At 48.8% G+C, this 27091-nt stretch overlaps 11 protein-coding genes across 11 annotated transcripts; 5 read left to right on the forward strand and 6 right to left on the reverse strand.

Moving 5' to 3' along the window:
* Window positions 1-1030: 1030 nt before the first annotated feature.
* N7443_007228 (uncharacterized protein) lies at window positions 1031-2679 on the reverse strand (the record flags this gene model as incomplete). The annotated part of the gene is made up of 2 exons (XM_056887284.1): window positions 1031-2411; window positions 2462-2679. 2 exons carry the CDS (start codon window positions 2677-2679, stop codon window positions 1031-1033), a joined length of 1599 nt encoding a protein of 532 aa, XP_056738975.1.
* A 517-nt stretch (window positions 2680-3196) lies between these two features.
* N7443_007229 (uncharacterized protein) lies at window positions 3197-4642 on the reverse strand (the record flags this gene model as incomplete). Its single annotated transcript, XM_056887285.1, has 1 exon — window positions 3197-4642. The coding sequence occupies one exon, from the start codon at window positions 4640-4642 to the stop codon at window positions 3197-3199; it is 1446 nt and encodes a 481-aa protein (XP_056738976.1).
* A 3061-nt stretch (window positions 4643-7703) lies between these two features.
* Window positions 7704-8867, reverse strand: N7443_007230 (isopenicillin N synthase family dioxygenase; the record flags this gene model as incomplete). The annotated part of the gene is made up of 4 exons (XM_056887286.1): window positions 7704-8107; window positions 8163-8537; window positions 8599-8784; window positions 8834-8867. The coding sequence occupies 4 exons, from the start codon at window positions 8865-8867 to the stop codon at window positions 7704-7706; spliced, it is 999 nt and encodes a 332-aa protein (XP_056738977.1).
* A 1260-nt stretch (window positions 8868-10127) lies between these two features.
* Window positions 10128-11414, forward strand: N7443_007231 (fungal specific transcription factor domain-containing protein; the record flags this gene model as incomplete). The annotated part of the gene is made up of 1 exon (XM_056887287.1): window positions 10128-11414. One exon carries the CDS (start codon window positions 10128-10130, stop codon window positions 11412-11414), a length of 1287 nt encoding a protein of 428 aa, XP_056738978.1.
* Window positions 11415-13117: 1703 nt separating this feature from the next.
* On the forward strand, window positions 13118-13967 carry N7443_007232 (uncharacterized protein; the record flags this gene model as incomplete). Its single annotated transcript, XM_056887288.1, has 2 exons — window positions 13118-13403; window positions 13459-13967. The coding sequence occupies 2 exons, from the start codon at window positions 13118-13120 to the stop codon at window positions 13965-13967; spliced, it is 795 nt and encodes a 264-aa protein (XP_056738979.1).
* Window positions 13968-14266: 299 nt separating this feature from the next.
* Window positions 14267-15126, reverse strand: N7443_007233 (uncharacterized protein; the record flags this gene model as incomplete). Its single annotated transcript, XM_056887289.1, has 2 exons — window positions 14267-14778; window positions 14844-15126. The coding sequence occupies 2 exons, from the start codon at window positions 15124-15126 to the stop codon at window positions 14267-14269; spliced, it is 795 nt and encodes a 264-aa protein (XP_056738980.1).
* A 1090-nt stretch (window positions 15127-16216) lies between these two features.
* On the forward strand, window positions 16217-17304 carry N7443_007234 (zinc-binding alcohol dehydrogenase family protein; the record flags this gene model as incomplete). Its single annotated transcript, XM_056887290.1, has 2 exons — window positions 16217-16553; window positions 16604-17304. The coding sequence occupies 2 exons, from the start codon at window positions 16217-16219 to the stop codon at window positions 17302-17304; spliced, it is 1038 nt and encodes a 345-aa protein (XP_056738981.1).
* A 672-nt stretch (window positions 17305-17976) lies between these two features.
* On the forward strand, window positions 17977-19329 carry N7443_007235 (purple acid phosphatase family protein; the record flags this gene model as incomplete). The annotated part of the gene is made up of 1 exon (XM_056887291.1): window positions 17977-19329. The coding sequence occupies one exon, from the start codon at window positions 17977-17979 to the stop codon at window positions 19327-19329; it is 1353 nt and encodes a 450-aa protein (XP_056738982.1).
* A 1809-nt stretch (window positions 19330-21138) lies between these two features.
* On the forward strand, window positions 21139-22362 carry N7443_007236 (alpha-ketoglutarate-dependent dioxygenase AlkB family protein; the record flags this gene model as incomplete). Its single annotated transcript, XM_056887292.1, has 1 exon — window positions 21139-22362. The coding sequence occupies one exon, from the start codon at window positions 21139-21141 to the stop codon at window positions 22360-22362; it is 1224 nt and encodes a 407-aa protein (XP_056738983.1).
* A 319-nt stretch (window positions 22363-22681) lies between these two features.
* N7443_007237 (DUF3431 domain-containing protein) lies at window positions 22682-23777 on the reverse strand (the record flags this gene model as incomplete). Its single annotated transcript, XM_056887293.1, has 3 exons — window positions 22682-22739; window positions 22830-23399; window positions 23464-23777. 3 exons carry the CDS (start codon window positions 23775-23777, stop codon window positions 22682-22684), a joined length of 942 nt encoding a protein of 313 aa, XP_056738984.1.
* Window positions 23778-24664: 887 nt separating this feature from the next.
* On the reverse strand, window positions 24665-26446 carry N7443_007238 (uncharacterized protein; the record flags this gene model as incomplete). Its single annotated transcript, XM_056887294.1, has 2 exons — window positions 24665-26343; window positions 26401-26446. 2 exons carry the CDS (start codon window positions 26444-26446, stop codon window positions 24665-24667), a joined length of 1725 nt encoding a protein of 574 aa, XP_056738985.1.
* Window positions 26447-27091: the final 645 nt, after the last annotated feature.

Raw genomic sequence — 27091 nt, forward strand, 5'->3', positions numbered from 1 at the left:
GGTAAATCTGGTCATAGGAAAAGAATTTACGGTGGCGAAGCTTCTCACAGGACCCGCAAGCATAATAGCCAGAGTTTCTGGAAAAATTAGCAATTGGAAAGGGTGCTAAGGTGGCGTCTTATGCGTTGAAGGTGAGACTTGCTCTGGCCAGCCTTCCTGGGTAAAAATTAACACTCGCTTCTGCGCTGCTGTAGAATGAGCAGGTCGTATAACGGATTTGTAATATTCGTTTGTTTCCGAGAAGCAAATAGATGAAATATAGTCAAGTTTTGCTAAAACTTCAAGTTGCATTTCGACCGGCAACTGAGTAAATTTCGGGAATATGGCGGCGGACGAGTCAGGCATATTGGTCATGGGCGCTTTGAGCGGAATGATCATCTTCGCCCGAAGCTAGAAACGACAAAATTCTTATATTGTCTGTGTTTTTAAAGTTTATACAAAGCTTTCAGAGATATGACGTTAACGTGAGCGTTATATCGAGACCACTTTCCCGATTTAGACCGGGCGTCTTGGATCGAAAAGGGTGCGTACTTGGACGAGGGAAAAGGCTAACGGGAACTTGATAACACGAGGGAATTTAATTGTTCTTCAAGTTCTCATATAAGTCTCGAAGTTGTAGACCAAATGAAGGTCCGCAACAATGTTTCTGTTTCTATCAACCAAATGCCCACCCATCACCCGCAGTGAAACGCTCGCTTTCATGACAGCGCATACGAGTAGAAACATAGTATACTATCGGGGGGAGCTATTGTACTGTAAACGGCGAATGTTACGGAAACGCATAACGAATGGAAGACTATCTTTGCAGAATTTGTGTGGATATTTGCTGTCTATTTAGCCATAAACGAACTCTGTACGGCGATAAAGCTTAAGCAGAGCTAGCGAGCTACATGTTCGGGAATGCTACCCAAACTCACAAATTGGGAAGTGGTTTTTTTTTAGGAAGTGATAAATAATTACGGAAAGGCATGACTGACTCCAGCCATGATTCTGGACATAGTACTGGATTTAATGAAGCCAAGAGTCACATTCACACCCCGGTTGACTGCCTTGGTGGATCAATGTGCTTCTCCATTACCACATCGCTTCTCCAGTTCTTGAAATCACGGGTCTTGAGACTCAACGAAAACATCCGATCAATCTCCATAGGGGATCGGCCCTTCATCTCTGGCACCCAAATCCAAGTTGCAACTATGGCAATTGCGGCAAACCCAGCCATAACAAATCCAGTCTTAGCCTTGAGATTACCCGCATCCAGGTTGTAAATATATGGCAGACTGATGGAGAAGACACCTTGAGCGACACCGCTCACAAACCAGCCAATGCCCTGGGTCTTGGCACGAAGCTGCAGTGAGGAAGTTTCGGCGGCGATGACATGGGAAGCAGGCCAAATACCCAGACCGCAAATCATGGTCACAATCATCATTGTCACTGAGGCGTACCAAATTGTGACGACTCCGTCAAAACACCCGGCTATGCCCATTGCTAACCAAAGAACGAGTGTTATCGATAGAGTTACAAGCACCAGAAAACGTCTACCGAACGCATTCAGTACCCATAGACTGCCGATGTTTGCAATCAGACCAAGACCGATGCCAAGGATAAGGAAAATCAGACTGTTAGCTGATGCCATGCCGACGATTTGTGCGAAATAGGAAGCATTTGCCAATAGTTGAAGGCCGAAGAGTTGGGGTAGACAGTTTGCCAATGCCACCACCAAGGTTCTGCGCAAGTTGACTCCCCTGAAGCAATCCGCATACGTGCTAGTGGCTCTCGTCTCTTCCTCCGCCAGGATGGAAACCCGCAGGTCTTCAATAATAGCCTCAGAGTCAACACCAGGACTTTCCAATCGCTTTTGTGCCTTCAAAGCCTTATTCAAACTCCCTCTTCTCAACAACCATATCGGGCTTTCTGGAATAATAGCAGCGAGTACAAAAGTAACCGCTGAAAATGGCCATTGTGACGCGAAAGGAATGCGATAACTTTGTGCGCCAGGATATTTTAAAGAGGTATATACGACGACAGATCCAATGAGCTGTCCGAGAAGAGTGAAGATTGGCAAAAAGGCGATAATCGGACCTCGTAGTAGGACGGGCAGGACTTCAGACATGTAGGTCTGCACCACGCACAAAAGTATACCGAGACAAACTCCTTGAAAGAATTTGCCGACGAAGAATACGCCTCTTCGCGCAGTTATTTCGTCTGGGAGATCGGCAACATAACAAATAGCGACCGCAATTGCCGAGAGGAAGGCGCCCGTTGCTAGAGAAATTCGTCGTCCACCACGATCTTGTAACTGACCGCCGATTATAGACCCGAGCATCATGCCTATCGGACTAGCGACGTTCCAAAGGGAGAGCCACATTGAAGGGATAATAAATCTTTTTCCGAACTTCTCGCCGAAGTGTTGTCTTTGATTGCGTGGTTAGTGAATGGTCCAGAACGGGAAGTTTGGACATACTGAAATGAAGGCATGGCGGAGACGGAACCAACGATAACCAGATCATATCCGTAGAGAAGGATAGCAGAGCTCAAAATTAGACAATAAGCGATAACTCTGGGCCACTTCTTCACAGACTGCCAGAGCGGCACGTGCTGTGTCTTGGGGTCGGTGTTTGTATCCGTACGCAAGACATCTTCAACAAATTGCTGAGTCTCCTTCTCGTGTGAAATAGTCATAGTATCTTCGGCTCATCTAAAAGACTTACAGGATCAAGAGCTACCCGGTGCCATAAATACGATCTTCAAGCACAGATATTGAGGGGTAGATCGCCAAGAGCTCTATCAGATGTAACATTCGCTTAGACACGATGTACATCAAGTCTAAGCGAGCACCAAGACGATGATGAATAGACTCTATCGAATAAGACCCCTCAGGGGGACGGTAAATTAGCAAAGTTGCTTTTCAATAACATGTCACTACGGAATCTAGCGCCAATCACAAAACCGGATACTAAGCACCCCGCACGCGGGCCAAGTAAAGTCCGGGGTTTGAGTTTGGGCTCTAGTTGACTTGGACCTTGAATTCTAGTTTGATTGTATATTGAGCTCCTAGTCACCGCGTGGTTGGATATTCCTAGAACTTGGAAATGAAGTGGTAGTGAATCACCATCACGAGACCTCACGTTGCATATTATTTTGATTGCTCTATTCTAAAACATAGCAGAGAAATTTTATCTATGATACATGCTAGGGCTCAGTCCTCGGCTCTTGCTGGAGCGGTCAACGCGACAATCTCAGATGGCGACCGAGCATCCCTCCTTTGTTGAAGCTTTTCGAGATGAGTCTTTGTCTTCTCAATCTCAGTATCCAGTTCGGATTTTGTCGCTAGTTTGTATTTAAGCGATAAGATGACCGCTGATACAAGCAATAGAGCGATTGAAACCAGATATGACCATTGCCCCACCTGTTGTGGATGCTCTTGTGAAGGGCCATCGTTGTAAATCCACCACTCGATCCACGCGACAAAGGCAATGATCGTGAGGGGACTGATGATCATACTGAACAGTAGTCCGAAAAGGATAAACGCGTCCGCGAGTACGCGCAGGAGTGCCCTGAAGAAGCGAATAGTGAAGAAAGGTCGAATGCGGCTCCATCGGGGAGGTTTCTTCCCAGTGGAAGCGCTAACACCTTTCTTTTCGTCTTGTTTATCTCTGGATATTGACAGTGCGTCTTGAAGTTCCTGCCTGAAGGCATGATAAATTGATTTTTTTTCCTTCCAAATCACAACAATCTGGGCAGACGGTATGCGAGATTTGTATGGCAACCATTTGAATGTTAGATGCACAATGTTCAAAACAAGGCAGATGACGATGAGGCTGTAGATGTAGCGATTCGAGTAGATAATTCTGTTCCAGAGTCGATTCGGATGTGCTAACTCAGAATCATTGGAAGCGACCCATGACTGTAATTGGCTTGGCACTCGGAGGATCTGCGTAGAATTGAAGCAGGGGTTGTAACAAATGTCACCAATTGCACCCCAGTGAGATATATTAGAAAAGATATTCCAGACACTAGCATTCCATGTTCCCGTTCTCCAATCATTTCCCCATCCATCGCTCGAGGTTTGCTGCAGTGGTGGGACATCGGGGTAGCAGAACATATATTGCGTGGGGATCGAGTCCTTTTTCCCAGCAAAGACCAGACAGCAGATGGATCCAGCGAACATAAGCATATTCCACACATAGAACAAGAGGTTCCGAGCTCTTTCATGCGTCAAAACTCGTGACCAGCACTGTAGGGGGAGGAAGACAAGATAGCCAGTGACGACGATCGCGAGAACAGCGTCACCATCCAGCTCAAGTGCCGCTGGCTGAATCATGACCTCGCCCGTTTGCGTAATGAGTTGCGGGAAACTTTCCCATAATGTCGTATTATCCGAGATGTATGGAATAGTTACAGGCGAGGGGGTTTGCCTCGTTGGACGATTTGCAACTAAGATGAACGACTGTATCGCAGCGGTCCCTGCATATGTCGCGGCGGCACCCAAGAAAACATCCGCCAACCATCCCGTCCATCGGGTCAAGCAGCTGGCGAGTAGCAATGCGTAAAAGAGATACCTCGGGCACGAGTCATATATTGTGCTGATTGGGTAATAACACAAAGCCTCCTGGGCGACGAAGAGAGGGCCACTGCTGTTCATGGTGGATCGTGATCGGCAAAGATTGATAGTGGCGATCCCTCGCGACCGGGGCAAAGTCGCGCAGTCTTCTCTCACGTTTTAGGTCGATGTTTGATTATACCAGAAGTGACCGGGCGGAATTTTCACATTTGAGTCTTACTTTTAGAGTGATGTTCTGCTGCTGCCTTAAATTGAGTGGAGTCTGGTTCGGAAGGGTCCAGGTAGTGACGTCATCTACTTTTGCCTTGCCCAGAAAATAAGTAAATATCATCAAATATGTAAACACAACCAGAATACAAATAGACACGCGATTATATTATTCAATCAATGCAGAGCTATACTCCACATTGCATTACTTTAGGCCTGCTTCGGCAGCCACTTTTCTAAAGTTACTCATTCTTTGCTTGCTGAAGAAGGACTTGATTTTGACGAAAAAAATCCTCACCATGCCACAGATAAGTCGGTTACCCCGAAGCAGCTAAAATATATACAGATGAGCCGGCCTTCTGACCATCAACTAGGCTTCAACCTCTTCTAAGGCCATTGGGTAACTCGGGAGGTAATTCCAATTGCGATATACCACACTGGCCATCGTTTGAGTTGACTCGAGGTTTGAGTTGACTCGAGATTTGTGTGTTCCTTGATATATCTAGTGTAACAATTGAAATCAGCTTTACCTCCACACTCTCTTGCACTATTTCCCAGAGCTCAACATAAAATGCACTCGTCCATATATTAGAGGGCAGATCTGCGTATTCGACGACGATCAACTAGTAGGTCTTGGTCTCTCGAGTCCTTAATTGAGAGTTGTCGGTTCGCTTCCGTAAATTTCATCAGCTTGCCCTGATCCATTGGCAACATTGCAGATCGCTTTAAATCAGCTCGGTATGTCAAAATCGGATCAAGGAAGCACATTGTGCCCATTTACAGCATTTCCGCGATCGTCAGACAAGCTGCATGGACACCATCGTTCTTTTGAAAAGCTGCCTCCAGTGGCCAAAGGGTGTCGCACAGCCATTATGCAAGGGTAGATCTTCTGCGAGCCCTCGAAGTAGGGATTGGACCAGATGTGCTGTTAGGACAGCCCCTTGAGGGTGTCCCGGTACGATATGGATACGAGTGAAGAATTTGAGATGTGCCTGATATAGGTATGGTCATTGTCAGACTAATCGTTCGTTCTCTGGGGATCCAGCTCCTCCTTTTTAGAGGACCCCTCCGTGCGTATACAAGCAGGTGAGGTGATGTATTGATAGGTGGCTCCGGTGGCGCATAGGCACTGCCTCCGCATTCCCTATACATCATTGTATGGTTGGCGTAATATGTGCATACGTGTCAATCAGACCGGGGACGACGATTTTCCCTCCGCAATCCATTCGATCTGTTCATATAGGCAGGTCGTGGGGTTATGGGCATTTGCCGACCGCGGAGATGCGGTCTTCATCGACGCGGATGTATCCTTTCAATATGACTTCACGCTCTTGACTGACGGAAAGTACAGTGGCGCCGTAGAATAATTCGCAGCTCATTGGAGCGGCGGTCACAGACACATGGCTAAAAAGACTCAAGCGATAAACTCAAATAAAGTAACACGGCTGAATTGGATCCAAAGTGCTTTTGAAGTTTCTGGCCATCTACATCAACATTGAACAGGCTTTATCAGTTGGATTTCCCAGCATCTCGGCCGACGCTAAACCCTCGGGGAACATCGGGTGTTGCTTATCATCCCCACGGGGGCGCCCTGATAGCTTAGCATCTTGGCGCGATACAACTAATGGAAACGAGGCATAATTTCCCTCCCACTGGCAGCGAGGCAGTTCCCTATTGAACTTTTTTTTGATCGCCGCCAGTGATCATAGATGAGATGTGGAGATCCCGGGAGAAAGAACAGCCCGACACTAGTCCTTGCCTCTTTTGATATTTCTGACACTGGAGATGGAGAGTCACGGGTCATTGAGATTGCGTCGCTCGCCGAGACCCGATGGAAATGACTTTGCAGTTGCTTCACTACTCAGGATGGGTGGATTGTCAACTATGAACATTAATTGAGACATCCGGGTTGATCGACAGAAGCTGATTTGTCATGTAAACGACTGCATATCTTGTGACTCCAAATATTCCAAATATCTGTCCGTTAAACAAGCGGCACAAGGGATTACGACGCACCGTTCTATGGCTTTAATGACTAGGTGCCAATTCTTCTGATCATCATCCTCGGCCTGCAACATGCCTTGACCATTATAGGATCGGTAGCTTCAATCCCTTTGGTCGTTGTGAGCAGTGCGTTCTATCTCGATGCGGAGAAAACCCAGCATCTTGTTTCTGCGGCATTCATCGTGACAGGCGTTGTGACGGCCCTTCAAGTGACTCGTGTGCATTTTTCAAAGACTCTTTTCTATATCAGTATCGGTATTCTATCGGTTGCGGCTTCAAAGTTCGATGTCCTTACCATTCTTTTCAGTTACTCCGATATGCGCTACGCAAAGAGTTAGTTGATAGGCAAGATGGACGGCAGGTACTTCCAACTTAATGAAAGAATCATCTTATTATTACATCATAAGGCCAGATGGAGGTAAATTGGGAGCCTTCTGGCCTTGTTACTCTGGAATTTGGAGTAATATGAGCCGTTTTTAATGTAGGACTATCTGCCATGGCTCCTGTCTGGGGACTAACCGACAAATGGCTGGAAAAATGCCCTCGTAGAAAGTTCTTCGTACGGAATGAAGCGGCCTATACTTAGAAAATATAGCAGGTGACTGACCTACGACGGAACCTACTAGCACGTAGAATCTCGGGCTCTCCTGACGCGATGGTCTTCTTTAAGGAGCAGACCGGAGAAATCAACCAACAGGAACTACTAAAATTCGTCTCCTCAAAATCCTTGTGTATTATTCAAAGCACCATACTTTATCATTTAAGATTGTGCCTATGAAAGCACAGAGAACTCAATTGATCCCAATTTTTGTCTTGACCTCGCCGGCCTTGTGATGCATAGCCAGCCCTTTTCAGAAAGGATATGCCACAAATTTTGTCGATTTTTCAAGTGATGATGCTTTGTTTGTATCAATAATAATAAGAAAAGAATTTAGACTTCCACCATTTCTTTAGCGGTCTTCTCCTGAGACCCTCCGAACGTATCCGCATATCGTCCCTTCATCCACTCTGACACTGTGAGAGGAGCGTGTTTCGCCACCTCACCTTTCTCGATGCAACTAGGAAGACACTTAACCAAGAAGTCTGGATTACCATCGAAGAAGAATGGCACACTGTATCTCTCAGTCCCAGTCTTGTTGACAACACGATGTAGGTTAGACACGTAGCGGTCATTGGTCCAACACATCATCAGATTGCCAGTATTGACGACAACTGCATCTGAGATCGGTTCGACATCAACCCAGTCGCCTGTTCTGCGGTCTCGGACTTGTAACCCGCCCGTCGAATCCTGAAGGAGGATTGTGACGGCACCGAAGTCGGTGTGTGCGCCGATCCCTAAACGAGTTGTAAATAAAATTCTAGCAGCTTTTTCATAGTTTGTACTACATACCTCGTTCTAGCTCCGAGGCATCGGGTTCCTGTGGAGGATAATGGAGGAGACGAAGCACGGCAATCGGATGGTCGCAAAAATCATCCAAAAACTCATGCCCCCCTCCTAGAGTGTCAAATAAAACGCTCAGCACATTTTTCGCGACTTTAGATACCACGAAGTGGTACTCATCAACTGTCTTCTTCCATAAATGGGGGTCCTTAACCTCAGAAGGATATTTATTCGGCCCTTGAGCCCACTTCCTCGCCTGGACATAAGGATCGTCAAGGGGAAGATCTTGTGCCAGGAAGTAGCCTTCTTTTAGATCTCCTTTGGTGAGCTTTTCAAAGTTCTGGGACCGTAGCCGTTCATAGCCACGATTAAATTCGCCGACATCTTTTCGCGACTTAGAATTGGCCTCCTGTTCTCTTCGACTTCCTTGAGGTAAGACACTTACCTTTGTTGTATTTGTCCTTGACTCCGTCCGGGAGATTGAAGAAATCCTCGGATTGACGCAGTATTTCCTTTTGAATATTCTCAGGAATGCCGTGGTTACGCAATTGGAAGAATCCGTAGTCCAGGCAAGCGTTACGAATCTCGTCTTCAAGCTTTGATCTTGCTGCCTTATCTTGCCCGTAAAAGGCTGATAATTTGGTCAGCGGGCTGCTGATGCCGCTATGGTGGAAACTTACGGGAAAAGTCGATGACTGGGGGACCTCGGCCCATCTGTGCAATATGGGGTCTATATTTGAACTGACGTCCGGAAATGTGCAATGGTTGCTCTGTATCGAGACTCCCTTATTTATATATGTGCCGGAGATGGCCATAGCGGAGTTCGGTCGGGCTTGTCCTGCTCCATCGGGTTTGTCTTGTTCTGTTGGGCTTATCGTGCTCGGCCGAGGGTACTACACCGATGAGACTCGTGATATAAGCCCGGCAACTGTAAAGGTTGGCAGGCAGACATTTTCCGTATAACTGGTCATAGAGAACCCCATTTACTAGTGGCGTTTTCATCTTCCTCACGGAGATTACAAGAGGTTCTATTTTTTCGCTTACACATCTGCCTGCACCTTTGGGTGACGATGGCCCTAAGTGAGGGTTGGGTTGCTGAATATGAGATCTTCGCAGGAATTAGCAAAACAGGATAGGGTGTCAACAGCTTAAAGACCTTACCAAGAATCAGGGCAAGGTACGCTATCTTGTACGGTCTTATATGGAGTTCACTCAATTTTATCATATGAACGGCTCTTTGTAAATCGTAACTTTGTTGTCGTAGCTTTGTGTTGGGTTACGATTCGGCCACCCTTGCTTCGTTATCGTACCAATTAGATGTGTCATATAACCCAAAGCGTCTGTTTGCTTGTGCAAGAGCTATCTTCTCGGCCGACCATTGCCACCTCCGATAAGACAGCCATATCTATTCCGTGTAAGCACAGCTGTACCCATCAGATATATTTCTCCTATACCGAATTTTCACAAGTGTTACCACGGGAGCTGACGAACAGCGCCTCGCTGGAGGGGACAAGGTCCCTTTTTTCACCAAGTCAGACCTGCACGGAATTTTCGCTGCGCGAGCTAAATTACGACACACGAATTCCTTGCGAACACTGTATACTTAATCATTCAACATTGATAGACGAGCCGAGGCTAGAAATTTTGATTCATCCCCGCGCGCGTCCGACACTACAAAAGCCTTTTATGGAACAGGACGCTTCTAGCCAACCATGGACATCACTGTCAAGTATCGGATTCAAGTTCTTAGCTATGCCCCAGGAAGCATTTTTACAGACGTTGATGCCGACCATCCAAAATATCTGGAACCTTGTCAACTATCATGAAATGTACCTTCTATGGTATCACGGTTGCTATCATGGTCCAACCTTGCGGTCTGAGCTTAAGAGCGTTCTTAAAGATCAAAAAGAAAAAAGTGGAATGTTGGTCATTCGTCGACTGAATCTACAGTGGCTTGCCCTACTATTCTCCATCATGGTAGGCAGCATAACTTGCGCGACCAAGGCACACCTCAAAGAATGGGGCTTCTCCCCAAAAGAGGTGACTACTCTGTCAAAACAGTGGTACAGAGCAACGATCTCTTGTCTCAACGAAGCTGAGTATATGGCAAACCCTGATATCTACTCGATCCATGCTATCACGACACTAGCCATGTCTGCACACCCGCTAGGCCATTCACAAGAGCTTGCGGTACTACTAGATGCCGCCTCGAAGATTGCTCAAGGCTTGGGTCTGAATCGGCTCAGTTATGACAAAGCACTGGAGAACATCACCAGCTCCTCCCAAGAAGAGCAACGACATAAGCTACTGAAACGTGAGATTGGCCGAAGACTCTGGTCATTTCTCTGCATTAATGACTGGATGTCCGTGCCGTTTGCAGAAGCGCACACAATCCATCCGCTCCATTTCACTACTATCAAACCCGCCAATCGAGACCACTTGTCAATGGAATCGATAACTCCCTCATTTCCAACGTATGTTAGCTACGGCAATTACCTTTACGAAATTGCGAAGCTCATGATCAGTCACCATGAAGCTATGCTTCGTGCCACAACGCAGCTCATGATGTACGAAAGCGTCATGGAGTATGACTCGCGGATTCGAACACTAGCGATAAATGAAATACCACGGTACTTCCATGTAGTTGAGCCCATTGATCCAGCCTGGCCTCAGTGGATTGTATGGGCGAGGAGGAGTTTGACAATTTGCTTCGCGCATAAGGTCATCATGATACACCGAGCCTTTATCCGCCAAAGCTTCACGAATCCCGCCTACTCATTCACACGCACGACCTGTCTAGCAGCGTCTGCAACCATTTTGAAGGAGGCGAAACAGACGAAAGACCTTGACGGTCCCATAATTTGGGTTGATAAGGCGTTCTGCATTGTCGCCGGTATTATCTTTTGCCTGGATATCTTCCACCGGTCCGGATTTGAAGCCGAGTTTCAGACCCACCGAGAACTAGTGATCGACTGCATCACGCTACTGCAGAAATCTGAGACCAGCGCCATCGCTGCTAGGGGTGCCACTCTGCTGTCGGCTCTTATCTCTGCGAGAGACCGGCTTACTTCGGAATCGGCCTGGCCAACTTGGACTATGAAGATGTCGGACATCTTCGAGTCTCTGACTAAGGAACAAGACTCGCAGTACGCCCCCACCTCTTTGGAGCTTGAGGGAAATCTTTTGGCAGACATTCTGCCTCCTCAGGCTGGCTTCTGCAACCGCTTTTTGTTCGATGACCTTCTCTACAAAATAATTTGAAACATATGCCTAAGTAGCAGATCATACAAAATACATAGTGGGAACACCAAACCAAATTTTTCCTTCCACTGTTTATTGTGGCACCGGGTTTGGCCTGTAGGGCTCCGAAAGCAATAAATATAGGGCATATTCATAACCGCATCCAAAATATTGTCGATCAAAAGGGAGAATCTTACCAACGTTATTGTTTCTTTCAACACCCAGTTATTCCTGATTCCCCAAGGAATAAAATACCAAATCAGCACAGAGGAACCCCTAACTACTGTTCATAGATGACTTAATGTCGTGCAAATCGGGAAGCGCCTGGTTGGGTGCACGTGACGAAAGTTACCCGACTCTCCACGGACTAGCCATATGAGACCAAAGGACCTTGATGCTTAGTTGCAGGTGGATAAGCTTGAAAATCGCCTGGCCCCTGGAGCACACCTATTTTTTGTGATCTGCGGTTTAGTACGTGTTACAAGTCAGAGAAATTTGCTATTATTCAGAGGGAAACATGAGGCTAAATATACAACGAGAAGATCAAGTTAATTTCAAATGTAGTTAGGTTTAGTCAGAAAAAGCGGTTTGGGAAAGTCGGATCGGAATATCGGATGTAGATCTAGGGTATGAGATTCAACAGGAATTCCTACTAGACTGGTCAAGAGCGGCTTCCCAACCTCAGAACGTCAATTTTCGGTGAGACGTACGATTACCGGATCGTCATTGCACCGGTGGGCGTGCAGCAGATTTTCCACACGGATGGGGAGACGGCGACGGCGAAGGCTGCCCAGCAGGAACATGTCACCTACATCCTCAGCACTGCATCCGCTACGAGCATTGAGGATGTCACTAAGGCAAACGGTGATGTGTCTCGCTGCTATCAGCTCTCCTGGCCTCAGAATGAAAACAAAGATATCACGGTGAGCTTGTAATCGACAGCAAAGGCAGCGGGATACAAGGTGTTAGTGGTCACTTTGGATACGTACATTCTTGGATGGAGACTCAGTGACCTGGACAATGGATACGACCCTTTCATTCGTCCGGACAACATTGGTGTTGCACTAAAATTTTCTGACCCCGTGTACTGGGTGAGACAGGATGCAAGTTGATAGGACGCGACCTGTGCTCCTCGAAAGAGAGTGGGTACGCGCTACGAGATGACGGGTTGGTATAGGGACGTGGGCAGTCGAGGCATTTTCAACTCTTTGCTTCAATAGCAAGGTCATCGTTTTCGAAACATTGTAGATTCCTTGGCGAAATTCAAGTTCAGTCAAAGTCATAGAGGTACCAAAAGTTAGGTTCTCGCATCGAGGTCGAGACACGGGACGGCACTGGAGTGGACAACCACCTAGGTCGTCATAACACCTCCAAGGAGATTTACCTAGAGCAAACTTAAACTTAATCATACAGCTAAACATGATCTCTATGATCGACAGCCAGAATTATCGCTGGGGTGTGTGGAATCCAATGGTAGCCTCTGCGGAGTTTCCAGGAATTATCGCCGGGTCTCGACCCTTAACTCCGCCTCGTCACCAGCTGGCGATCAGTCTACATCGACGTCGGAACTATCGGTATTTGGAAGGATAAGACCCCAAATTTCGCAAGACTCTACGGTAAATCTTGGAACTTATATTAAGATGTTATCGTGGGCCACGATGTCATACCACTGTCTCCAAGCTAAGAATCACTCAAAGGATTAAGAATCAGCTCCCAACATCACGATGGCCTCACCTATGATTGTCCTTGTCACTGGCGGTAACGGTGGCATTGGCTACGAAACGGTAAAAGCTTTTTACGAGTCCGACAAGTCATATCGCATTTTAATGGGTAGTCGCTCCATGGACAAGGCAAAGGCGGCTATTGAACACCTCTACGACGAGTGTCCGGGAGCTACCAACACCATCGAGGCATTGGAACTTGACATCGCCAGCGATGATTCTATTGACAAAGCATTTGCCAAAGTCCAGACCGATATCGGGTACATCGATGCCCTAGTCAACAATGCCGGTAAGTGAAAATATAAAATGAAGTACAAAAAGCATAAGATCTAATTCGATCCTAGGAGCCACTTTCGACCTAGAATACCTCGGTGGTCGGGTCTCACTCCGAGGGTGCTTCAACAATGCTTACAATGTGAATGTGGCTGGCACGCACGTCATGACAGCAACTTTCATCCCTCTTCTCTTGAAGTCAAAGGACCCACGTCTAATCTTTGTAACCGGGCTATCCAATATCAACCAAGCAGGAGAAAAATATTTCCCCACGCCGCCTCAACCCACTGGATGGCCAAAGAAGATTGACTTTGAAACCATTGGATACCGATGCAGCAAGACTGCGCTGAACATGCTGATGCTGGATTGGAACCACAAGCTCAAGGAAGATGGGGTGAAGGTTTGGTGTGTTGGACCCGGCATGCTAGCCACTAATTTGGGTGGCATGCCGGAGTTGGCTAAAAAGATGGGAGCCAAGCATCCGAGTATTGGTGGGAGGTTTATTAAGAGAGTTGTTGAAGGGGAGAGGGATGATAGTGTGGGCAAGATTGTGGTTGAGGCGGGAGTTATGCCGTGGTAAATTATGCCGTTTGTGCACGGCTTAAGTCGAAGAACAAATGCAAGTGTAAAAGACGAGTAATAAGATGATTTGACAGTGTATTGTAAATTTCAACCTCTTAACGTTAACTCTGTTCTAGCTCTCGAGTTGAAAACAACAGGCTCCCGTTCTAGATATAAGCAACAGTTTGGGGACCTTGTTGCGGAAGCATACACCCGGGGTATATCAGCGGGTATTCATACGCTGGTGGAGGGGCTTAGCGGCATTGAGAGTTGAGTATAGAAAGACCGATAAAGCCAGCAAAAAGAAGCAACAGCCTGCTACCAGGGGAGCAAGCCGACCTTGTCAACAATCTTTCCAGTATCAGTATCTCTGTAACCCTCGGCAACGGTGACGAGCCTATGGGCACCTTCCCTGGGATGCTCTCCTCCCATTGCCTTTATCAAGTCTTCTCCTAGACCGCCTAGTCCTGTAGCACAGAACCCAGGACTGACGCTGAAAACCTTGATCCCGTCCTCTTTGAGTTTATGATTCCAGTCTAGCATCATCATATTCATAGCTGTCTTGCTGCAGCGATACCCAATTGTTTCGAAGTCAATATTTTTTGGCCAACCCGCTGGTTGCGGTGGCGTGGGGAAGTAGGCCTTAGCCGCCTGGGTCATCTGCGAAAGGCCGGCTACGAAGAGCAGACGAGGTTCTGCGGACTTGAGTAGCAAGGGAATAAATGTCCAGGTCACGACATTAGTTCCTGATACATTCACATCGTAGGCTTTGTTGTAGCATTCGCGCAAGGATATCTTGGCCTGCAAAAACTCCCCATCGAAGCCGGCGCCTAGGAGAGTTCGTTAAGCTATACTTTATATAGAAGGTCAAAGGTTTTCAAGGCAACTTGCTTACCAGCATTGTTGATGAGAATGTCGAGTCGACCTTGGCTACTATTCACTGCCTCAAAGGCTTTCTCGATGGATTCATCACTGTTGAGGTCGAGTATGAGCATCTCGAGTGTATTGGTTGCACTGGGGCATTCAGCTCGAATCTTTTGAAGCGCGTCGTTACCCTTCTGTATGGATCTGCTTCCGACAAATACGTGGTAAGGGTTTGGAGACTCGATGAAGGCCTTGACAGTCTCGTATCCAATGCCACTGCTGGCGCCAGTCACGAGAACGACCTTTGTTGCCATTGTGTTGTTATCTTAGGTGGTGTGGAAGGATATGCAAGATAAAAAATTTACTATGGTGTTAATCTTCCTTGCGTGTAAATTTTGTGACTTATAGCTTTTCACAATGATCTCTCGGACCCGATTAGCTTCCGTTCCTCCTAATTAAGTAGGGCTCTGATCAATGCGGAGATAACTTGACTACAAGTAATAACGGAGTTAAAAGATAGCATATCCGTTATCCCCACACACTCTTTGTGACAAAAAAAGATGGGGCGCTGAAAAATGACATCGTTCAGACCAAAGAGCGCAGATCTGATTGGCCTCAAGGTATTGCACCTCATTGCAAGTATCCAGGTCATCGGCGGGAAGATAGCAAACTTCAGTGTCGCGCCCTCGCGAGGGGGCATTTGATTGGTAAAGAAAGCGGAAAAATCCGTGCGCAAAGCCTGCCATAGGTGTTTGCAGTGCCATGTGCCCTCCTCCCTCAATTTACTGCAAACATCAAACAGGAACAAAAACATACAACAGCAGGGATTCGCTGGTGGTCACCCACCCAACTACTAACCTGCCGGCGTGTGGCTTAAGTACGGCTGAGCGGACGGGAAGCCCTGTTCTCCACACCCTATGGTCGTATGTACTGTGTATTCATCAAAATGCACCTATATAGCCCAAGACCGGTCAACGCGATATGTAGGGTGAGCTGCATTAGTAGTTGTTGATCGGAATAATCTTGTATATATGAAGAGGGGAAGGAGGAAAAGAGAGAGATGTAGATTCTAAAGATGGAAGCTATGGATCTAGATCTATCATGGAGGCTCGAGGCAAGGGATGCGGTGTAGAGGAGCAAAATCCCTCACTGCAAACAGTATACAACCAATCAACGATGTCAAAAGCTCTGATTTTGTGTTACCCTGAGTCTGGCAATATATAGGGGGATTCTAGGTTATATAAGTAATAAACATGATGAATAATTATGTCTCAGATCCACCGCAGTATTCATACCGACATTATTCAGCGACCTTACAAATCAAATGCGGGGTGCTTGTTGAACAGCTTAAATGACTTTTGACTTGACGTTCATTTCGCATGCAACAGTTCGACTCCGCATAAAATGAAGGAAGCCATTGTTGACCCCGATCTTAACGTGTCTATTCACGACACAGCTCTCCCGGTCCCTGAGCCGGGTCAGGTCCTCATTCGGGTCGTGGTGTCCGGCACCAACCCCAAGGACTGGAAAATGCCCCGCCTCTTTGCCAAAACGCCCAGCAATTCGGGTGATGATATTGCCGGATACGTTGAAAGTGTCGGCGATGGAGTAGTCAGCTTCAGGAAGGGCGAAAAGGTGGCTGCGTTCCACCAGATGATGACCTCTGGCGGAAGTTTCGCCGAGTATGCAATTGCCTGGGAGCACACAACTTTCCGCATTCCGGAGAAGACAAGCTTTGAAGGTACGTGTTAATTTGGATCAATTGTGGGGCAGCCATTAACAATTCTTCAGAGGCCGCCACACTGCCCCTGGCCGCTATGACAGCGGCCCTCGGCCTGTACCAGATCCTGGGCCTGCCGCTGCCCTGGAGCCCGACCAGTGCGCCACAGCCATTGGTAATTTACGGAGGCGCTACAGCCGTCGGAGCGTTTGCTCTGAAGTTCGCTCAATTGTCGAATATCCACCCGCTCATTGTGGTGGCTGGTAGAGGCAGCGACTTTGTCGAAACACTCATAGACCGCAGTAAGGGCGACACAATCATTGACTACCGCGAGGGAGATCAAGTGGTTCAGACCAAGATTAAGTCCGCAGCGGCTGGGAAGCCCATTCACCTCGCATTCGACGCGGTGTCAGAGAAGGGTAGCTACCAGAATCTATGCGCATCGTTGACAGCCCCGGGCAAGATTACCGTTCTCCTCCCGCCTGCGGAAGATTACCAGATACCTGAGGGAATGAACATCGAACGAACCTACGTGGGATCGGTGCATAATTCTCCCGCAGCGGGGAAGACGATTGAAGATCGCGAGTTCGGGGCCGCTATGTTTTCCCTAATCGGGCGAGGCCTGGCTCAGGGGTGGTTCTCGGGACATCCCTATGAAGTGCGCCCAGGCGGACTGGGTGGTCTGCAAGGGGCATTGCGGGATCTAGAAGCCGGTAAAGCATCTGCAGTGAAATATGTAGTTAGGATTGCGGAAACTGCGGGCGTGCAGTAGATTCTATCTGGGTCGGGCGTCCGTCGGGGTAGCATTCAGATGACAGAAGTGGACCTGCCGTTGTGACCAGCTGAACTAGCGGAGAATTAAGGGCTCTGAATAAAATCAAAAGAGAGAATGTTCCGAGAAGTGGATAGAACAGGACAATCAGAAACCAGGTATTATTCACACATGGTTCGATGATCGGCGATTCATAGCCACGGGCGGCTCCACGTGCCAGGGGAGCGGCACCGTACAAGGTCCGAAGCCCGGAAACCTAAGCCCAAGCGAAGCCGCGTGCCTAGACTTGACCAAGACAGGAACATCGCTTGACCTGAAGATCTGCACGATCAATATCGAGATTCGGCGTGGGTTGCTTGTTTGGAATGATTGGTCTGAGGGATCTGCACTGGACTCCATTCTTGTCATATAAAACCTCCCTTGGCATCATGGGGAATAATAACAGCTTTCGCCAACTATCAAAGTTGAGTATACACTGCCTACCATGGTTGGGGCGTCTTCTTTGATCAAGGCTATGCCTTTGTTGGCCGCATCGGCCTTGGCTAGTGTCAACTATCCTACGATCCCGACTGATTTGACTACCCCCTTTCAACAGCGTCTTGCTGTTTATGGGCCAACCTGTAAGATGAGTGGACGTAATGTTGATAAACAATGACTGAACTGTGAATAGCCATGTCCGTTGGGTGGAACACGTATGAGAAGATGGATAGCAGCTGTGTTGCATACGGCACCTCTGCCGACGCCCTGAGCACTACTCTATGCTCATCGTCTGTACCAACAACTTACACTACGTCTCGAACTTGGTCAAACACGGTGATCCTGACCGGTCTGACCCCAGCCACCACCTACTACTATAAAATCCAATCGACCAACTCGAGTGTGAACCATTTCTTGAGTCCTCGCACACCGGGTGACAAGACCGCGTTCAACATGGATGTCGTTATCGACCTTGGTGTTTACGGTGCGGATGGCTTCACCACCACCAAGCGTGAGGAGATCCCTTACATCGAGCCTGAGCTGAACCACACCACGATTGGTGCTCTTGCCCGGACCATCGATGACTACGAGCTTGTCATCCACCCGGGTGACTTTGCTTATGCCGATGACTGGTACCTGAAGTTCTCCAACCTGCTCGAGGGCAAGGAAGCCTACCAGTCCATCCTTGAGCAGTTCTACGACCAGCTCGCTCCTATTGCCGGCCGCAAGGCATATATGGCCAGCCCCGGCAACCACGAAGCCGACTGCAGCGAGATCCCCTACCTTCTGGAACTGTGCCCTGAGGGCCAGAAGAACTTCACCGATTTCCTGCACCGCTTCGACCAGACCATGCCCGAGCCTTTCACTTCGTCCTCGACCAGCACCACCGCCCAGGCCCTCGCAGCCAAGGCAAAGACCTATGCCAACCCGCCCTTCTGGTACTCCTTCGAGTACGGCATGGCTCACGTTGTTATGATCAACACCGAGACCGACTTTCCCGACGCGCCCGATGGGACAGATGGTTCTGCCAAGCTGGACAGCGGTCCCTTCGGCACAACCGGCCAACAGATCGAGTTCCTGACAGCCGACCTCGCCTCTGTCGACCGCAGTGTCACCCCTTGGCTCATCGTCGCCGGTCACCGCCCCTGGTACAGTACTGGCTCGGACAACGGCTGCGACTCATGCCAAGAGGCATTCGAGGATCTATTCTACAAGTACGGCGTCGATCTTGGTGTGTTCGGCCACGTCCACAACTCCCAGCGTTTCCTGCCCGTTTACAACGGTACTGCTGATGCGAACGGCATGACCGATCCCAAGGCGCCTATGTATATCATTGCTGGTGGTCCTGGTAACATTGAGGGCCTTAGCTCTGTTGGCACCGAGCCTTCGTATACTGAGTTTGCGTATGCGGATGACTACAGCTATGCCCAGCTGAAATTCTTGGATGAGAACAACCTCCAGGTTGATTTCATTCGCTCGGAAACTGGTGTTGTTTTGGATTCTAGTACTTTGTACAAGAGCCACACTGAGTCGTTTGTTGTGCAATAGATAGATAGCCTTAGAATTGGGCCAAGTGACCCTGTGAGATGATTGAGAGGAAAATTGATTCACGAGATGATTTTTGCGAGCTTGCCTTCCAATAGATGTAAACATTCCAATGCCTAGATTATTCAGTCACGAAAGCGTCATGCAAACCCTAATATTCCGAGCTATTAGTGCCACCACCACCGTTCCATGCACAGTGGGAATCCCATTTTGAGGCTGATCTAGAAATCACGTACTGCCATTGATATATCTATTATAAGTTTATGGTTCAAATATGATCTGGTGAAATATAGATGCTCCAAATCAAGTCCCTGTGGGTACGCCCGATGGGACTAGTCATCAGGGCTTTTCCTCGACTCCACCTGACCAGCCCGCAATTGCCGAATCCGGAACTAATTGAACGCGCTCACGACCCCTAGGCCGACTCATTGCCATACCGTCGCCATCCCAACTATTATTGTGGACATACGGACTTGCTTTTCAAGGCAACAGTATTCAATGGAATACTCTAGTGTGGTCTAATATCAGTGTCCTAGAAAGGCATCGATTGAACGCGTCTAAAGATATGAGCATCTTTGGAGGCAGCCACCAATCCTCAAAGGAGCAGGCTCAAATGCTATTTAAACATATGAAAAGACCGCGAAACTCGGAAAAAGCCATCTATCCAGCACAACTCAACTATAATCGTTTGTTCAAACTGAATTCACATTTTGTGGATTTCTTTTTCACTGCTTGATCATGCATTGCGTCCTACTTATACTGGCATTGCTTGTCAGCTTTCCTAGCGTGATAGCGACGAAATCTTCGACCTGTACACCATTTTCTTCCTCATTAATGGAATTTTCCTCTGGGTTTAAAAAACATTCGGCCCCATTAGTGAAGGACGAATACACGCCGAATTTTATCCGGCACAAGTGGTACGAGTTTGATGTTTACATCTGATGCTTCTCTGTTCGTACCCGAAATGAGATCTTAGGAATCAGAATATGTCTCACATTACATCGGGCTATATCAGCAACTCACCATCCCTTGGTATCGTTCTTGCTAATGAAGCCTCCGATAGTGGCTTCGCCTCGTCACTGTTCAACTATGCCAACACTACGCAGGATGGTCTAGTGGACAACACTTTGACAACATATACCAACAGTTCCCTTGTCACAAATGTTTGGAGGGGTTATGTAAACTCAGGCTTTCCTTTGTTCGCTCGGGACTTCCTGGTCACAAACAAGGCCATCTTTGGCGGATTGGTCAGAAGGCGATTCAATGAAGGTTATGTGGCGTCTGTAAGTACCCCTAGGGAGCACCCTTGCCAGTCCAGAGAGACACAAAGAGACATAAAGATCGAGCGACGTTAACGAGGTCACAAAAAGTGGAATATCATGTATCAAGGGGCGATTCCGGTCACAGTGTACGTCAATGATTGCGACATTGTGGTTGGCTACGACTTCTTTGCTACTGGGGAGCGGACCAAAGTGATCAATGGTAGAAATAGCTCTACTCACCCTGCTCACCCATTTCGCACTCGGGCGACACCCACCCAACTACTGGTGGAGCTAGCACATAGGCCACACGCCGGTAGTTTAGTAGTTGAATGGGTGACCACCAGCGAATCCCTACTCTTGTGTTTCTGTTCCTGTGATTTTGGCAGTGAATTGCGGAAGTGAATTGCGGAAGTGGAGAGTAAACAAAAACCAAATCGGGAAATATAGATCGGATCGCCAGGCCGGGGCGACATGACATCACCCACAGTTTGTCGCGCTTTTACGTCGCCACGACGCGTCTAACTCAACCACCTTCAACACAGTCAATGCCATGGCAAAGCGCACCCTAGACGCTTTCTTCAAGCCCGCCGTCGAGGCCGCATCTAAAAAACTCAAGACGGAGCCAGACACACCACCAGAACCCACAGGACCCCCGGATACGCACGCCAGCTACCCAACTCCAATCCCGCAGCTCCCCTCGCACATCACCGTCAGCCTCGAACATGGAACTCCAGCCCGCGAAGGCCGACGCATAACCGACCAGCCCGACCTCGACCTCCTCTACTTCCAACCCTATATCACGCGGACCACAGCAAATGAACTATTCAAATTCCTCCGTCGAGACCTGCCCTTCTACCGAGTCCAATACAACATCAAACGAGGCGGAGTCGAAACATCAATTAACACACCACGCTACACAACCGTCTTCGGAGTCGACGAAACCGCCACATTCATCCCACGACCCGAAGTCAATTTCAAAGATGATTATGAAGATGATGGAGGGGAAGATCCCGAGACTCTAGCTCTCGTCAACGCAACGAGCAACACACCAATCTCCCCCTCCAAATACCAATACACACCCCGCCCTATCCCAAAATGCCTCGACGGCCTCCGCCGCCTTGTCGAATCCGCTACATCCTCCAAATACAATTTCTGTCTAGTCAACTACTACGCCAGTGGCAATGACAGCATAGCCTTTCACTCAGACGACGAGCGTTTCCTCGGCTCATCCCCCTGTATCGCATCCCTGTCCCTAGGCGGGGAACGGGAATTTGTCATGAAGCACAAACCCCCTTCTAACGGGACACAGACACCGGGACAATCACACGTTACACAGAAGGGTGCGGGCCGCCCCGCGGGACAGCTAAAGATGCCGTTGGCGTCGGGCGATATGGTGATAATGCGGGGATCGACGCAAGCGAATTGGCTACACAGCATACCGAAGCGGAAGGCTGGCGGAGGAGGAGGGATACAAGGACGGATTAATATTACTTTTCGACGGGCTGTTGTTCCGGCTGGGACGAACAATTATTATAACTATAATGTTGGGTGTGGGAGAGTTTGGAGGTGGGATGAAGGGGTTGGAGAGATGGTTGAGCAGAGAGATAAGGAGGAAGAGAAGGACAAAAAGAGGGCAAAGAAGGGGACAAAGAAGGGGACAAAGAAGAGGACAAAGAAGAGAACGAAGGAGAAGACGAAGGAGAGAACGAAGGAGTGGACAAAGAAGAGGAAAGGGTTGAAGAGATTAAGGATACCACCTACATGTCCCTGTTAAAGGCAGGAGGTGTAAAAACTACGTCACACGGCCATTGAATGAAGACTTCGTTGGAAATCAGTTGATATCATATCATTTACAGCCAAGCAGCCAGCACTAATGACGAGACAAGCGATGCAGGCAGTAAGCCCGAGAAGAAGAAGAAGAAGAAGAAGAAGAAGAAGAAGAAGAAGAAGAAGAAGAAAAAAACTCCATGTACATGACACCCAAATGAATAGACAAAAGAAGCAAGTCGTCATGTGCATTGGCGCTGTTCATCGTTCCTGAAACAGGGTAATTGTAATGAATACAAGGGTGAGAAGGGTAAAAAGCGAGAAAATTAGAAGATAACCTCCTCGCCGAAGACATCAGCATAGCATTGGAAGACATCCGGGCAGCTAGTTCAGTCAGCAATGATCAACATGGGTGGACACAGTGGACACGCCACTAGTGGGGGTGGTGGTGGGCCAGGGACTATGTAGACTTACAAAATGGGGTCCTTTCCGAAAATGATATGCCACATGTACTCCATAATATTGGAGGTGACTTCGTCGGACAGGTCATTGTTCAGAACCCAGTTATACATGCGCAGGTAATCGGTGCGCGGGCGCTGAAGAACCTGTTCCCGGGAAACGGCAAATTGCGAACAACACGGGGCAGCGATCTTCTCTGGAACCTTGGAGTTGCCGAAGATCTCCTTCCAAGCTGCGGCGTAATGCTTCTCGCCTGTGTCACCGGGTTTCGCAGGCTTGCGGAAAGGCTGCATTTCTTCAGGGCAGCCGGGGGACAATTGACAACGGAGGTTGACGAAACCTTCCTGCTTCACAAATTCATGCTGCAGGGCGCGGATGGAGTCGACATTGTTATAATCCATTGAATCGACGTGCCATGCTGTCTCGTATGTACCGCGATGAGCGTGGACGAAGACGACAACGGCGGGGAGGTCGTCGTAGTGATCGACGAGGAATTGGAGGTAGGGGAGGGCCTCGCGACCCTTATTCTTAGGCGTGTGATTGGGGACGGAGGGATCATCGACCGTGTAAATGAAATTGCGCCATCTAAAATGCAATCGCGTCAGCCAAGCCCCCCTGACCCGAGGTCGGGGGAAAAAAAAACACTTACTCCGCAAGCTCCTGAGATACCCAAGTAGTGTCTTCCTCGCGCAATTTGCCGATCACGATGATACCCTCGTCAGGAACGACGATCGGAGTGTTCTGGTAAGTCAATTCGACCTTGTGGCCAGTACCACTGCCCCATTTCCGGCGCGAGGGGTTCTGAGTCGATGGCTGGGGATGGAAAACGGAGCGGAAATCGGTGGTGTCGAAGTGCCAGAACGAGGAGGGGTGAGGGCCTTTAGGTAGGACGCGACGATTGAAAAGGATGAAGCCGAGAATGATGAGCACAGCGGCTGAGCCGATGCGGAGTGATAACCTCATGGCATGCCGTGGTGAGCGCGCGCGACACTCGGAGGAAGAAAAGGAGTAGCGTGAGAAGGTGAAACGGGGGAGGGGTTTAGTTAACGGCGGAACCCCATGCGGTGTCGGAGAGTCTGCGTCAACGAAGAGCACACCCTGGACCTCAGAAACGAGTGATCAAGAGGTAATAAAGGAAGGCAGATTAAGAACAGGGAAATAAAGGACAGAGAAAAAAAATTAAGGCGGAAATGGGCGACTCGAGGAAAGTGCGGGTTCACATACATTTAATTGGCGGAGGCACAGATGGGGCGATGCACTTGTAAATCCCCCCAACCCACACAGTCTGGCCCCGTCGATCGGGCCCCTGGGACCCTCCATGCGAAGTTGACAGGTGGTTGCATTGGCAAAGGCCTATGTTTTGGTTTTATTTTCTTATTTTATTTGGATTATCGGCTATAGAATCAACGAAGCGTTATGTTTCACCTGGAACAATCGGGCATTTCACCCTAGGACCCAAGATAGTCAGCGTCATGACCCGACGCAGGGGGAATGCTCCATTCTACTCGCTCACAATCTGATTGACCGCTGATGTCAGATCGACATGTGCCTACGGATGATTCTGCGAGGGGCAGCCCAGAGGCAACACATCGGAGATGATCGAGCCGATCCGTGATAGATGACAGGATCCCTACAGGTACGGACAGAGGTCGGAAAATAGCGACGCTGATTTAGCGGGTAAGCAACACCCGATCGGATCGTCGCATGGTTCAGGGGTTAAACCTTGGAAAAGAAAATGAATTTCCCGCTAAACTAAAAGGCACGGCTTGGACCGCCCGAACGCCTCTACCTATATACATGCACTTGCAAGAATCATGGACATCGGACAAAAGAAAACAAAAAAAAAAAACTCAATCATTAGTATGCGTAGGTGGAATATTAATATCAAATTCCTCATCGTCACCCGCAATCCTCCCCACAACACACCTCGTCCTCTCTAAAAGTGCAGCAGCATTCATGCACCGATGCTCCCCCAAATGTACCATAAACGCATCCAACGTCTCAAACCTAGGCGCCATCTCATTCCTCTGCGCACAACAAAAAATACACCCAAAGGCCCCCCGAACGTAATTCGGCATCTCCACACCAGCCCGCTTACATTCGACATGACTCTTGGCGAGAAAGAACCAGCGATAGCGAATCCCCGTTGCTTTATGCACGTACGCGTGTGTGTCAGGGCGGTGGTCATTCCGGCTGCTCTCTTTGGCGAGAGGCATTGCGAAGAAACATTTGTAGCAGCGTAATTTGGTAATTAGGGTGAAGTAGCCGACGGGTTCGGAGTGGACTTTGAGTCCGCCCATGCCGGAGGAGAGTTTCCAGGCGCCTTTGCAGAAGCCCGAATATTTGTTGTCTTTGCTAGGGGGCCAGTAGGAGATTCCATTTGGGTTGCGAGGGATATACATGGATGGATTTGAGGAGGTGGTGTCTGAGGATGCGATGGATGGGGCCGAGGCGCGGTCTTGGTTTGATACGCGGGTTGTGGAGGAGGCTACGCTGGGTGCTGGTGCTGGTCCTGGAACCGAAGTTGGGGTTGGTGCGATGGGATGGTCTCCGATTTGGGGTGGGCTTTGGAGGGGTGGGATATCGCCTTCTTCAGCGGATTCGAACTCGGTCTCTGAATCAGTTTCCGACTTGGTATCGTGGTTCCACATGTTAGTTGTCAGTTCGCGGGTGATTTCGTCCTGTTCGACTTTTTTCCTCTGTTTCTTGACCTTGGGAGGCTCTTCAATCGCCTCGGACTCGTCTTCTCTGATCTCTGGCTCCGTGGAAGCCGTCGGTGGGATGGCTGGATAATAGAAGGCAGGGCGCGGGATAGACTCAACTTCCGCGACAGACGTAGCATCAGCAGAAGACCGACGTCGGATGTCCTTCCACCAGGAACCGATGGATCCAAAGGTCGATGATCGTCTTTCACGGGACAGGAGACTAACGGATTCAGCCTGACGAACAAAACCATGCGACTCTGGCGGCGAGCCTGTGATCATGCCAGGGAGACTAGTACCCCCAGAGGCGCGTCCCCCTCTAGACCAGTCCCTCGTATCCGCCACCTGCGACGAGGACAGCCTTTCAATCAGTCCCATATAATACGCAAGACTAGATGACGGATCAACAACCGGAGGCCCAACAGCCAGAGCAATCGGCCAAGGAACTGCCGCCGTCTGAGCCTGTCTCTGATACAAATCATGCAACACAGATATAGTACTGGCCCTCCCCCGATCCGACGCCGCAAGCAGCTTGAGCATATCCAGCCGCGCTTCATGGCCCTCTGCGTATCGCAGATGAGTCAGAAGGGCGCTTTGCAAGGTAATAACGATATCCTTCATCTGCTCGCGAGCAATAGCGTCGCCCTCCTCATATCGTCGGCCGAGGTGAGCAGCGCGGATATTCCAGTGCGTGAGGATATCTTCGTGGCCGCGAACTAGCGACCACTCGAGGTCCGTGGCGGAGGTCTCGTTGGAATGACGGCGATTATGCCATTTCTCCTTGATAGTACGGAAAAGTTGACCTCCATCGTGGTAGGCGGAGACGACTACATATGTCCAAGTTAGATGTCACAAGACAAGTTACGAGATTGAAGGATGCGTACCTGCGGCCACACAGGCGACAACGGCGATCACCTCCGCCCCAGACATGGCTACCGCTGTGATCAGGAACAGGTATGTACGCGGAGAATACAATAGCCTATAAGCGCAGTCAATCCGGAGAGCAGGGGTTTCGCTAGAAAGCTTGGTGCAACAAGAAATGCGTCTGCGTCTGTCAAGAAGCAGGAGCGTGAAAGAAGAAAACGCCGAGACACAGGGCCCTAAACGGCACGGGCCATGACTGTCAACCTGTCCTGGGGGAGTTGGCAAAGAGGGGCTATAGCCCAGGCGCTAAGAGATAGCTGCAGAAGGAGATTGGACCGCGGGAGATGATTTAGCGAGGAGGCTGAGCGCGATAGCTGATTGTCGAATGGTGTCCAGGGGTCGTGACAGATAGGATTAATAACTGGCTTTCTATTATCTGGCTACATGGATAGGCACCTAGGTACTTTGGTTTTTGCCCGGGTAAAATGCACGGAGACATAGTGACAACCTTCATGTACTTTAATCTGGGTCCGATCTACCCCGGACCCATTCGATCTCCACTTCGCTCCGCCGTGATGTCATGAGGTCCTATTTTGCATTATAGCAAATGAGATCGCTCGTTCCTGAATAATGATTTTTGAGTGCTTATTCTTGATAAGAAAGTAGATTTACAAACTTTGCATGGCCAGTTTTCCGATTGCCTCCTCATCT

Source organism: Penicillium atrosanguineum (genome assembly GCF_028827265.1).
Source record: "Penicillium atrosanguineum strain IBT 20685 chromosome Unknown utg000006l_segment0_segment0, whole genome shotgun sequence".
NCBI lineage: Eukaryota > Fungi > Ascomycota > Eurotiomycetes > Eurotiales > Aspergillaceae > Penicillium > Penicillium atrosanguineum.